At 37.7% G+C, this 14,235-nt stretch overlaps 1 protein-coding gene across 2 annotated transcripts in view; it reads right to left on the bottom strand.

The window, feature by feature from the left end:
• Positions 1 to 13,532, bottom strand: part of LOC137771269 (L-lactate dehydrogenase C chain) — a 47,143-nt gene extending 33,611 nt beyond the window's left edge. Inside the window, exons 1-3 of one of the 2 annotated variants that reach the window (XM_068554439.1) lie at positions 13,407 to 13,532; positions 7,655 to 7,772; positions 1,060 to 1,233 (exon numbers count right to left, since the gene is read on the bottom strand). In XM_068554439.1, the coding sequence (XP_068410540.1) occupies positions 1,060 to 1,233; positions 7,655 to 7,772; positions 13,407 to 13,532 (418 nt within the window). The remainder of the gene's footprint in view (positions 1 to 1,059; positions 1,234 to 7,654; positions 7,773 to 13,406) is intronic. The other variant, XM_068554440.1, reaches the window with a different exon arrangement.
• Between the last annotated feature and the right edge of the window lie 703 nt (positions 13,533 to 14,235).

The raw sequence follows: 14,235 nt of genomic DNA, 5'->3' as shown, positions 1-14,235 counted from the left end.
ATTCTGATTTAAAAATGGGCAGAGGAACCAAATAGACATTTTTCCAAAGAAAACATAAAAATGGTTAACAGGTGCATGAAAAGATGCTCAACATCACTAATCATCTGGGAAATACAAATGAAAACCACAGTGAGATATCACCTGACACCTGTTAGAATGGTATCACCAAGAGGACACATGTTGGCGAGGATGTGAAGAAAAGGGAACACTTGTGCACTGCCTGTGGGAATGTAAATTGGTACAGCCACTATGGAAAACAGTATGGAGGTTCCTCAAAAAAATTAAAAATAGAACTACCATATGACCTAGCAATCCCACTTTTGGGCATATATCCACAGGAAATGAAATCAGTATCTCAAAGAGATACCAGCACTCCCATATTCACTTCAGCATTATTCACAATAGCCAAGATATGAAAACAACCTCAATGTCCATCTACAAATGAATGTCTAAAGAAGATGTGGTATATAGATAATGGAATATTCAGCTACAAAAAAGAAGGAAATTTTGCCATTTGTGACATAGATGGACCTTGAAGGCATTATGCTAAGTGAAATAATTCTGACAGAGAAAAAAAATACTGTATGATGTCACATATGTGAAAACTAAAAAAGCCAGACTCATAGAAAGAGAGAATAGAATGGTGGTTGCCAGAGGCTAGGGGAAAGGAGAATGGGGAGATGTTGGTCAAAGGATATAAACTTCCAGATGTAAGATGAATAAGTTCTGAGGATCTAATGTTGGCTATATTTAACACTATTATATTTTATATATATACTTGAAAGTTGCTAAGAGAGTAAATCTTCTCTTAGTGAATCTTCTCCCTCCTTTTTTTTGTGGTGTTCCCACCACAAATAACCACTTTATATGCATTAAACTTACATGTCATATGTCAATTATATATCAGTAAAGCTGGAAAAAAACAAAGTATTGTATATTTTGGATGGGTGCGGTTTACTGTCATAAATTTACCTAAATGACATTGTTTTAAAAAGAAAAAAAAAGGAATGGTATGGAAATATCATCCTTATGCAGTTCAACGGAGTAGAAGAGACTTACCTGGATTTGAAACAATAAGCATCTTACAGTCAGGACTATTTTGGACTATGGCAGGAATGATTGATTTCATGATATTCACATTACGTTGGACCAGGTCAAGGCGACTTTCTCCTTCCTGCTGCCGTGCACCTGCTGTGACAATAACTAATTTGGAGTTTGCAGATACACTGTAATCTAAAGAAGGAAACAAAAGAAACTATTTGGATCAAGACTGCCATAATCACTGTGCCTTAATTCTTTAAAAGTCTATTGTATGATGATGGTATTAAAGTACTACCTTCGTGTCTGGCATTTGCAGATGAACAGATTTTCCATATAGTAATGTTATCTTGTATAATCTGAAGGAAATTTTGTCACTATGATTTACCAATGTTCACATGGCTTTTTAAAAAAAAATAACAGAACCTACCACGGCTTTTAGCCCACATTCTCATTTGTTATTAAGGCCTGAGGCACTGCAAGTCAGCTCTCTGGATTTTTAGAAATACCATATGAATCAGAAGCTTAGAACTCTGAGAATTTATGTGTGTTTCATGATTCGAAGAGTGAGAATGTATTTACTTAAAATTATTATTATAACTTGTTTATGTATTTGAGATCATAAACAAGTTCTTGATTCACACAAGAAAATTAATTACCTTCTAAATCTGATGACCAGTTGTAAAATGTTTCACCTATTAAACCCAATGACAGGGGCTTTCCTGGTGGCGCAGTGGTTGAGAATCCGCCTGCCAATGCAGGGGACACGGGTTCGAGCCCTGGTGCAGGAAGATCCCACATGCTGCGGAACAACTAAGCCCGTGCGCCACAACTACTACTGAGCCTGCGCTCTAGAACCCGTGAGCCCCAACTACCGAGGCCTGTGCACCTAGAGCCTGTGCTCTGCAACAAGAGAAACCACCGCAATGAGAAGCCCACGCACCGCAACAAAGAGTAGCCCCCACTCACTGCAACTAGAGAAAGCCCGCACACAGCAATGAAGACCCAACGCAGCCAAAAATTTTTAAAAATAAATAAATTTAAAAAAAAACGACAATATGTTACAATGCTCACTATCCCACACTGGACTTTTTAAAAACTATCATATACTTAGAAGTTATTGTCTATTTGGATGTCAAAAACTAAATTAGCTAAAATCTCTATATGCCATCTCCATTTTTAAAAAACTTATTTTTATGCTCTTTTGAAAAGGAAATTTGCTTGATTTTAAACATACTATTGCATCTCTATGATCATTCTTATATCTTTCTAATCCAATTTATAAACCATAAACATGTGAATGGTTTTCCTGCCCCAGTAAAGATTTTAATTAGAAAGACAAACTTAGAGAATTTCATTTCTTAGGCTGGCAAGTTTCACATTAATCTAAGAGATTATCTTTCCCTTGTATCAAATAAAAGATCTACAGGAGGAAGTTCTCTTCTCTCTCTGCACACATAGTCTACTCACTCTTGCTCAAAGACCTTGCTTGACATCATCTTCCATAAAGTCTTATCTAACAACAGAAATCCGAAGTAATCTCTCAACCTCTGTGTCTCTCTCTGCAACTCTCTATCCCAGCCCCTCGTTTTCTCCCTCCTCCCCCCTCGACTTTTAGAGAATAAACTGGCAAAAAACCTTGCAACTTCTCCATAATCAATCTCACCACAGCTCAGATCAACTATTTGAAATATTATGTCCAACAAATTCAATTAAAGTGTATACCAGAGTAAAATATCAAGTCTTTTCACAATCTGCCCGCAAGTTAACTTACTAGCTTTGTGTTTTATTTTTATTTCAGATTTTCCAGGTACCCTGATTCTGTTAATGCCATCATCTCCTTACCTGTTATTTATTTTCCTTTCTAAATATAACTCAATCTTCCCAGAGACAGCAAACCATAGTGGTCTGGAGCAAAGGCTTCTTCAAATACCAATTCCTCTGCCAGGCATCCCCTAATTATATCATTCATAAATACTACTCTGACTTCACTGAATTTTTATAGCACTTACTGCCTGTAATTCTCAGATAGTCCTTATTTATAGTGCTTTATGTTATCTTCCTGTGGTTATGTTGTATTTATACCCGTAACTTGATCATTAGATCCATAATAACAGATTCTGGTCTCATATTATCTTAAACCCTTAAAAAGGTTTACTACCTATTCATATTTAAATAACATATTAAGTTTTATCTGTTTTGAATCATAAGGTATGTATTACTTTAGATAAATATTATGTATCTGACATTTATCCATGTTAATGTGTGTCCCTGTAGTTCATTCACTTTCATTGCTGTGTAATATTACAGTGCAAAATTGATCAACTTAGTATTGTTATACAATGAATTATTTCCAGTTTGGGGCTGTTACAAATGACAACACTATACATCCTTGTACATGTATCTTAGTGCACATGTACACAAATTTCTCTTGGGAATATACCTAGGAGTGCAATTTCTAGGTTTGGGATATGTTCATGTTCAACTTCACCAGGTAATGACAAACTTAAAAAAAAAAAGTAGTTTTACTATAATACACTTCTACATGTCATGCATGAGAAAACCTATTGTTCCACATCCTGACAAACACTTAATATTATCACACTTTTGCCAATCTATTAGGTGTGTAATGGTATATTGATATACTTTTTATTTTCTTGGTTACTAATGAGATTGTCTTTTCCTATATTTATAGGCAATTCAAGTTTCTTCTTTTGTGAAATGTTCAAGTCTTTTCCTATTTTTCTATTGGGCTATGTATATTTATCTTATTTATTACACAAGTACTTTTAGTCTGAACACTATTCCTTTGCCAGTTGTTTATGTTGCAAATATTTTCTCTCAGTTTACGATTTGTCTCTTCACTCTTTTACAGTGCCTTTTAAAGAACATAAACACTAAACTTTATACTCCTTCCTTTACTGTTCATGCTTTTTGTGTCCTTGTGTTTAATAAATTCTTCCCTATCCTGAGGTCAAAAAGATATTCTATGTTATCTTCTAAACAGAAGCTTTGAAGTTTTGCCTTTCATATTTTTGGTCTTTAACCAATTTGGAATTGTGTGTGTTATCAAGAAACAGTTCAGGGGACTTCCCTGGTGGTCCAGTGGCTAAGACTCTGCGCTCCCAATGCAGGGGGCCTAGGTTCGAACTCTGGTCAGGGCACTAGATCCCACATGCCACAACTAAAGATCCTGCATGCCGCAACAAAGATCCAGTGCAGCCAAATAAATAAATAAATAAATAAATAAATATTTTTTTGTTTAAAAAAAGGAAAGGGTTCAATTTTATTTCTTTCCATAAAAACAACTATTGCCATAAGAAAAAGAATTTATAAGTCTGCAAATTTCCCATTGATCTACAATATGATCAGTGTTATATAGCAATCTTTTGTTTGTCTCTGCACTTAATTAGCGTAGCTTTGTAATAAGTCTTGATATCTGGTAAAGCAAGTTCTCACCACCTTGTTCTTTTTCAAGAGTATTCTTGACTGTGCAGCCCAGGCTGTTGCCATGGTGAAGCTGAGCAAAGAGGCTGCAGCAGCTCTTCAAGGGTGAGCACTTTGCCATCCACTGGAGCTCTGTTCCTTTCAAGATTTACCTGGGATTTGAGAAGAATGCCTGAACCTACTGTTTTGAACCTGCTTTGGGGATAAAGGACTATTTGGTCATCTGGATTTGGAAGCGATCAATGGACAGGAAGAACATGGAAGGTGTGCACTCTGCCTGGGAGGTGAGATGGAACATCTTTCAGACATTTACCAGTTGGATGGCACAGGGTTCTCACTGCACAGCTGCATCTGTGGCAGAGGGGAACCTCTACTTACTTATTTACGATAGACTGTATCAAAATAAGTGTTTTTAACAATGTTTTAGAAAAGTGTCTCGTCTATTCTTGGACCTTGAATTTCTGAATGAATTTTAGGTTTAGTTTAATATGTACGAAAATAACAACAACAACAATAAAACTTGGGTTTTGACTGTGATTGCATATAATCTATAATCAATATGGGAAGAACAGACATCTTACAATATTGAGACTTTTATGAACAAGGCACATCTCTTCATTTATTTAGATATTTAACATCTTTCAATGAGGCTGTATTATTTTCTGCATAAAAGCTCTTATACATGTCTTGTTAGATTTATTCCTAGGTACTTCCTATATCTGATAACATAAATAATACCTTAAAAATTTTTTGCTTGTTTTTGAATAGATTTTTAATAATAATAGTTAATATTATTAATAGTAAATAATTATTAATAGTTAATATTATTAATAGTTAATAATTTTGTGGCTGGCATCCTTGCTAAACTCTTATTTAGTTCTATATGTTGTCCCTCTTCTTATATTTGTTTATCTTCTTTTTGATTTTTTTGTAAAATCAAAAAGTATGTTTTTATAATTTTACTTCTTCCCCTTTACTAAAAGGATTGATTTAGGTACTTATCCTGCCATATGACTAGAAATTAAAGGCTGAATGATTTTTTTTTTTAACTGAATATTTTAAAATATTTTTTAAATTAATTAATTAATTTATTTATTTTTGACTGTGCTGCGTCTTCGTTTCTGTGCGAGGGCTTTCTCTAGTTGCGGCAAGCGGGGGCCACTCTTCATCGCGGTGCGCGGGCCTCTCACTCTCGCGGCCTCTCTTGTTGGGGAGCACAGGCTCCAGACGCGCAGGCTCAGTAGTTGTGGCTCAGGGGCCCAGTTGCTCCGCGGCATGTGGGATCTTCCCAGACCAGGGCTCAAACCCATGTCCCCTGCACTGGCAGGCAGATTCTCAACCACTGCGCCACCAGGGAAGCCCCTGAATGATTTTTTAAAGTATTTTAATACAGGAGTAGCTCTTTTAACTTGACTCCACTCAATAAACTCAACAGATTAACTGATGTAAAACATACTGATACCCAAGGCACACTGAACACTCTCAACTAGCAGACTTCTGTCTAGTACATCTGTATACTTCTGCTCATGAGTTGCTGCATATCAAGAATCTGTCACGCTTATACCCAAATATATTTATGCCAGATATATCTATTAATTATATAATATGATGTAAATCACTAAAATATGAGGGTGAAAGTAATACATAGCAAAGGTAAATACTACATTCAGGATTGAGATATGAATAGATGTAACACACAGAATGTATCAAGTGAATGGTAATGTTTTATTTCTTTTGCTGGGTGTTGGATACACTGATGTTTGTTATACTTAAAACTTTTTATATCTGAAGTATTTCATAATTAATTTTTTTAATGATTGTTACTATGAAAATTAAGTTGAATGCCTTAGAAAGACATATTAAAAGAAAGTTGTTTAAAAATCTTCCTTTTAGGTATGAGAGAAATAAAAATGGAGAAAAACCATAAAAATTTAATAGAATCTTGTGATTAGACTGCTTCATGAGTATCTTTAAATTAATTATAGTACTTTAAAGAAATAGAAATGATTACTACTGGTGTGCTATAAAAAACACACTGCAAAACTCCAATCAGCTGAGCCATACTCAAAGTCCTTGCCCTACAATCAGAAAATCAGCAAATAAAGTTCTAAGTACATTAACATGTTTTAGGTCAATATAAAATTTTATGATGGTTCTTTCTAACAGGCATTTTTAAATTAAGTAACCACTTTCAGTTCCAATCATGTTAGATAAGAGGGATTCTAGTAGAAAGTGCATCTGTTGAATCACATTACCAAAAAGCACACTACATACATCAGTGTATGATAAAAGTTATTTTTCCTAATACTCTAAGGCTTCTTAGTTGGCCAACACATGATGCTAATGTTAATGGGGCTAAGCTCTCCATTTCCTCTTCTATAGCCTCAAACTATACCCTGAAACCTGGTCCTCTAAAAACACACATCAAAAAAACAGGTTAGGGACTTCCCTGGTGGCGCAGTGGTTAAGAATCTGCCTGCCAATGCAGGGGACACAGGTTCGAGCCCTGGTCCGGGAAGATCCCATATGCCATGGAGCAACTAAGCCCACGCACCACAACTACTGAGCCTGCACTCTAGAGCCCACAAGCCACAACTACTGAGCCTGCGTGCCAAAACTACTGAAGCCCGCGAGCCTAGAGCCAGTGCTCCACAACAAAAGAAGCCACTGCAATGAGAAGCCCGTGCACTGCAACGAAGAGTAGCCCCCGCTCGTTGCAACTAGAGAAAGCCCATACACAGCAACGAACCCCACACAGCCAAAAATAAATAAATAAATAAATAAAACAGGTTAAAGAATATAGATAAATGTATCAGTAATATTACAAAACTATTCAAGACTGCATATCCTTGAGAAAATATGTAAGACTGAATGACAAGTTTAAAAAGCATTCATATAATGTCAGTTGTGTAAAAAACAAATGAAAAACGGAAAGAAATAAACAAAACCATTAACAGACGAGATTTAAGATTTTCTTTATACTTTTTTTGTATTTACCAAATTTTCTCCAATTAGAATGGAATGTTCTTTTTTTTTCAAAAAACTAGCCTTCTAAACTATATGTCCTAATTACAATAGTGCTATTTTTTAATTTTATATTTATTGACAACAGTTTGATAAGCTTCATTACTTTTTTTTAAAGCTCTGAAAATAACTTTATAAAACTAACCGTTTCCAGAGACAATCTTTGAAGTATTAAAGAAAAGACTGCCATGCTGAAGATCCATTGCTTCTCCCTTCAGTTTGTCCACTGCAACATCAACAAGGGCAAGCTCATCAGCCATATCCTAAAATGCATGAAAGTCCTGAATAAAATGTTCCCATTTCAATTTTAGGAGAAAGAGAAAAAATTTTGTGTGGTTATTTTATAATCAAAGGAGTGTTACATTTTTAATAGAAAAAGTGGTATAAAAATAATGGTCTTTGTGGGAGTTCCCTGGTGCCCTAGTGGTTAGGATTCTGAGCTTTCACTGCTGTGGCTCCGGTTCAATCCCTCAATCGCTGGTCGGGGAACTGCAAGCTGCAAGGCATGGCCAAGAAAAGTCTTTTAATGTGCCTAGAGAGACCAGAAGTTAAGGTAAACAACAGAATGTAGCAAAAATTATTAATTGCTTTGCCTTCATGTAATTGTTAAGTTTTTTAGAATTGGTTTTCTTCCACTTCAGGTAACAGTATAAAACGAATAAAAAGTTATGAAATCCTTTCAAAGGTTTTTATTATATTTAACCCTTATGCCTAATTTCTGGCTTGGTTGAAGTTGTTTTTAGTATGAATGCTTATGGCCAAAATATAAAGATAGCCACCTGTGGGAAACCATTTCATGTGGCTCAGTATATTACAATTAACGTCCGCCCTCCAACCTAGGGGTAGATAAGCATATACCAGACCCAACCAATTATTCCATCCTTCCTTCTGGCTGCAGCAATTAGTTCACAAATGGGTATGTGGCCCAGGCATAACAAATGAGCACAATGTCTATGAGGTTAGAAAATGGAAGATGAGAAATGAAGTCTCGTTTTTCTTTGGAATCATAAGCTCTAATGATATAAGACTCTAAGAACAAACTGTATAGCCATCTTTACCACCATATACAAAGACCCTGCCCAAGAATTAAGCCAACAGAGGAAATATAAACTAAGATATGCAGAGACTGTGTCTTGATATGTCTGAATTCCAGAATTCAGTAATATCTGAAGCTAGCTCTACTGAGATTTTTCCAGTTACATGAACAATATACAGTCTCTATATACTATACTATACTCTAATTTATTGGGTTTTCATCACATGCAACAGAATATAGAACTATATAGAAGGAATGTCAGGGACTTCCCTGGTGGTCCAGTGGTTAAGACTCTGTGCTTTCGCTGCAGGGGGCACGGGTTTAACTAAGATCCCGCATGCCATGTGGCAAAAAAAAAAAAAAAAAGAAGACGAAGAAGAAGGAATGTATTCCCTCAGATTCCAGTGGCCAGATTCCAAAGGTGAACAGTAAGGGAAAGGAATCAAAGTCCCTATTTACTACTGTTCCCCACCCCACCCCCCACATCAGGTACCATCTGGCCTTTCTGGAAAACTGTAAATTCTAAAATTTACTAAATTAAGTGTCATACATCAGGAATAGGATAAGGATAAGGAGGTTCATCCAAAAGAATCATATATCACTCTTCAGCTAACTGATAAGATCATGCTTACAGATCCATTTTTACATCTGTGTATCTGTCTGGTCTGGACAGGAAAACAGAAACCACTCTAAGCATTTCAACAGAAGGAATTTAATATACGGAACAGGTTAGACAGATGTTGAAGGACTGAAAGAACAGAAGGGGAACATTTATGGTAACCCAGAGATAGTAACTGCAGCTTGAAGCTACCACCCCTAAGGCTGAGGAAGCAGAGAGTCTAAAGGAGGTGTTTCATGGAACTAGGCTCAGACTCTGGAAGAGGCAAAATCTGCCTACTGCTCATACCACTAAATGGACAAGATGAGGTCAATGCTGGGGGTTCCGAAAGAAAGTGGAGGTTAGAACCAACTGCTACCTTTGGGACAAAGGGATACAGCTGGTATGAGAGTGAACAGAACAATAAGCAAACAGGAAGCAGCAGGTCATGGTTCTCCTCCTGCCTCCCAACTTTCCTCTAGTGTTCCCTATTGGCAGAACCTAACAAGATGCCAACTGGCAAAGGAGAAAATGATTATGCGGAGATCTAGCACCAGCATCACAAAGCAGAGTATACAAAGTTGAATTTGGAGCTGAGTGCGAGTAAGTTAATAACCAACACAGCCTGCTTTTAAATTACATTTCCAACTTGATTTATCTCCCTTCTCAACAGGTTACCAGAAAATTCTCTCAAGGGAATCCTTCCATCCCCATTTGTCTTGACTGTCAAAGATGGAGCTCAAATAATCCCTAAAAGTTTTTGTTTATTTGTTTTTTAAGAATTAACTACATCTATGTGAGTCATTTCTCAAATACAATTCCAAATAGAGAGCCTGGGATTGTTACGCCTACCAGAATCTAAAGGAATAGTTAAGAGTATCCCAGGATCTTTTCTCTAGGGAGGTCCTGAGTAACCATAGTAAGGTAGAGAGATAGAAAAAAAAATTAATCTAAGGAAAACTGCTACGGGCACTTTGCTCTGTACAGGACAAGGAAGTAGGTTGTACTGCTATCCACTCCTAAAAACTTTACATGTCCTGAAAAAAACCTTTAAAGTCCACCTTTCATGAAATATGCAGGTGTCATGGTATTCATTACAGCCCTTATGTCCCTTCACATCAGTGGACTATATGAATATGAATATTTTAATATCTTTCATCACTTTCCATCTATCCCACAATTTACATCAATGTGACTTGAAGACAAGGTCCTGAACTACTCTCCTTCATTTGGGAATTTGCCAGGGTACAATGGATTCTAGTAGAAAATAAATGGGCTCTAACAACTGACCTTCTCGTATAATTTGATTTCTGAAATTTCATGATAATATTCCTTGGAGTAGGCTTTTATTGATTCATTGTGCTGAGCCCTCAGTGAACTCTCCGTATCTACAAACTCATGTCCTTTTATCTCTTGAATAATCTTCTTCCCTCTCTTATTTCTTACTGAAATGTCAATCAACTACTGGACCTCCTGACTGACCCTCTAATTTCATCTCTTTTCTATATTCCATCTTTGTCTGACAGTCTGCTATCTAGCAGCCCAGAGGGAGTAAGAAGATTCTTGCCTCACTGTCGAACATGTAGACGTTCAATGAATTCTACTGCTTTCAATAGGATGTTTGTCCTCTATTGTCTTTGATTATCTTGAGTGCAGAGCCTGTCTAGTTAAACTTCTCCAAAGAATAAACTCCTTCCCCTTGTCTGCTGGGATGTGAGAGGTGGTTGCCTGCTGATTAAGGTGCAGAAGGAACCTGGTGGTTTTCCCTCTCATCATATAAACTTTCAACTAATCCTGCTATTTCTTTTTTTTTTTTTAATAAATTTATTTTTGGTTGCATTGTGTCTTTGTTGCTGGGCGCGGGCTTTCTCTAGTTGCAGAGAGTGGGGGCTACTCTTCGTTGTGGTGCCCAGGCTTCTCACTGCGGTGGCTTCTCTTGTTGCAGAGCACAGGCTCTAGGCGCAGGTTTCAGTAGTTGTGGCTCACTGGCTCAGTAGTTGTGGCTCACGGGATCTAGAGCGCAGGCTCAGTAGTTGTGGCGCACAGGATTAGTTGCTCCGCAGCATGTGGGATCTTCCCTGACCAGGTCTCAAACCCATGTCCCCTGCACTGGCAGGCGGATTCTGAACCACTGTGCCACCAGGGAAGCCCAATCTTCCTGTTTTTAGTCCCATCCCTTAGCTCCGTCTTGTGAGGTAACTGATACTTCCAACTCCTGAGCCTTTCTGAGGTTCTGGAACTTAACTGGCTTTGCTTCTTCTCATCATCTCCCTATGCAGGTTTCTAAAGATTGTCTAAATAATGTAGTAAAGCTTTTAAGAGTACAGAATATGTGTCCAGGTTGCCAAGTTTTGAATTCTGGCCTTTTCACCTACTAGCCATTTGACCATGAGCAAGCTATTCAACATCTGTGCTTCAGTATTTTCATTTATAAATGGAGATGATAACAGTACCTACCTCCTAAGGTTGTTATAAAGATTAAATAATACCTTTACAAGATTTAGCGAGGTGAAAAACTTGAAGTTGGAAACTACAAAACTGCTGAAACAAATTAAAGAAGACACAAATAAAGAGATATCCCATGTTCATGGATTGGAAGATTTAGTATTGTTAAGATATCACTACTGCTCAAAACAATCTACAGATCTAATGCAACCCCTACCAAAATCCCAATGGTATTTTTTTTTAAGAAATAGAAAAATCCATTCTAAAGTTCTTATGGAATCTCAAGAGACTCTGCATAGCCAAAACAATCTTGAAAAGGAACAAAGCTGGAGGTCTCAAGCTTCCTGATTTCAATACTTATTACAAAGCTACAGTAATCAAAACAGTGTGGTACTAACATAAAGAGACATGCAGACCAGTGGAATAGAACAGAGAGCCCAGGGGAAAAAAAACCTCTCACATATATGGTCAGATATTTTTTGACAAGAGTGCCAAGATCATTCAATAGGGAAAGGACAGCATTTTCAACAAATGAGATAACTGGATATTTACATGAAAAAGAATAAGGTTGGACTGTTTACATTATACCATAGACAAAATTAACTAAAAATGGATCAAAGGCCTAAATGTAAGACCCAAAACTATAAAACTCTTACAAGAAAAGAGAGGGAACGCTTCATGACATTGGATTTGGCAATGATTTTTGGATGTGACACCAAAAGCACAGGCAGCAAAAGTAAAAACAGATAAATTGAACTACATTAAAATTTAAAACTTCTGTGCATCAAAGGACACAACAACTGAGCGAAAAGGAAACCCAAGGAGTGGGTGAAAATATTTGAAAATCATTTACCTGATAAGCAGTTAACATTTAGAATATAAAAAGTACTCCTACAACTCAAAAACAAAAAACAACCCAATTTTAAAATGGGCAAAAGGACTTCCCTGGTGGTGCAGTGGTTCAGAATCTGCCTGCCAATGCAGGGGACACGGATTCGATCCCTGGTCCAAGAAGATCCCACATTCTGCGGAGCAACCAAGCCCGTGTGCCATAACTACTGAGCCAGCGCTCTAGAGCCTGCAAGCCACAACTACTGAGCCCGTGTGCTGTAATTACTGAAGTCCACACGCCTAGGGCCCGTGCTCTGCAACAAGAGAAGCCACCGCAATGAGAAGCCCGTGCACCACAATGAGAAGCCCACACACCACAATGAAGAGCAGCCCCCGCTCGCCACAACTAGAGAAAGCCCGCACGCAGCAACAAAGACCCAGTGTAGCCAAAAATAAATAAATAAATAAACAATAATAAAAAAGAAAAATAAAAATGGGCAAAAGATTTGAAACATACATTTCTCCAAAGCTATACAAATGGCCAACAAGCACATGAAAAGATATTCTGGAAATAGAAAGGAAAATTAAAGGACTTCCATTGTTATTTTATCAAATTTGGTACTTTTTATTTTATAATGAGAATGTAATGCTTATATAATTTAAAAAAATTTTTTAAAGTATAAGCCATTGGGAAATATGATTTTCACCCATTACTCTTCAAGGAAGGCAAAGTGCTGAATCACTCTAACAGAAAATGTTATACTATTAACAAAATAATATAATCAGTGTGTCTCCTAGGAATAAATTTAAATAGTCTGGCAATGCCTAACAGATGGTAAACTCCAAATAAATGTTTCTTAAATTGTGTAAAAATCAGATGATACTTATTTGCTCCAAGGGATTAACCCTGCAACCTGCACTCATCATCATCTACAAGACCTATAAGTGCTTACTTATTTTCAGCCACAGTACAGGCTTATCACTTACCTTCAATAAGATACAAATAGCACAAGCCATGCCTACAGCACCAGTTCCAACAATGGTGATCTTACTCTGGGAGACTTCATCTTCCTCAATTAGATTCTCAATAAGCTGCTCCTTGACAGTTGACATTTTGAGAACCTGATAGGGATAATGCAATTTCAGTGGAATCAAAGTCCCTGAATTAATCACTCTCATACCTACCGATGTACTAACCACACTGAACATCTAAGGAACTACCTCTTGAGTCTGCAGAATTTTGGAGCCAGGAGTAGGGAGAAGTCAAAAAAAAAAATTCCTGTCGAGGGGTGGAACACGGACCAGTCTATCTATCCGTATTAAGGATTGGGGAACCAACAGGTTTTTAAAGGTTCTCCCTGCCCCCAGCCACCATTTTCGCTCCAGTCCCAGTCACTCACAAATGCTTAGCGTGGCGCAACACTACAGACAGCCCGAATGCGCAACGCACGGCCGTTACGTTGCTTTTTAAAATTACACCAGGAAAAAAAAGACTGCCAAGTCCGTTGAGGCGTGAAACCCAGCGACAGTTACTCCCTGAACCGTTACGCAAGCACGCTCCCACGCGTGGCTCTCCTCCGTCAGCACGCAAGCTCCGCCCCCCGGCCTGCCCAGGCGCAGGCGCATTGGCTCAGGCTTGTCCTCTGGCCTGAGGGGGGTTCCATGGCCGCCTGTGGTTATGTTCTCTTAATACCGGTAGGTGGAATTCTAGACGGTCTTGAAGAGTGTGCAAGAGAGGGATGTTGGCGTGTTGTTTCATTTCCTTCAGCCGGCCTAGGCTTCGGACTGATTTTAGGGCGAAGCTTTTTGGAGGCCA

The sequence above is a fragment of the Eschrichtius robustus genome, chromosome 11, assembly GCF_028021215.1.
Source record: "Eschrichtius robustus isolate mEscRob2 chromosome 11, mEscRob2.pri, whole genome shotgun sequence".
Taxonomy (NCBI): domain Eukaryota; kingdom Metazoa; phylum Chordata; class Mammalia; order Artiodactyla; family Eschrichtiidae; genus Eschrichtius; species Eschrichtius robustus.
The sequence above is the reverse complement of the archived record's forward strand: the minus strand, read 5'-3'. Positions and strand labels throughout refer to the sequence as shown.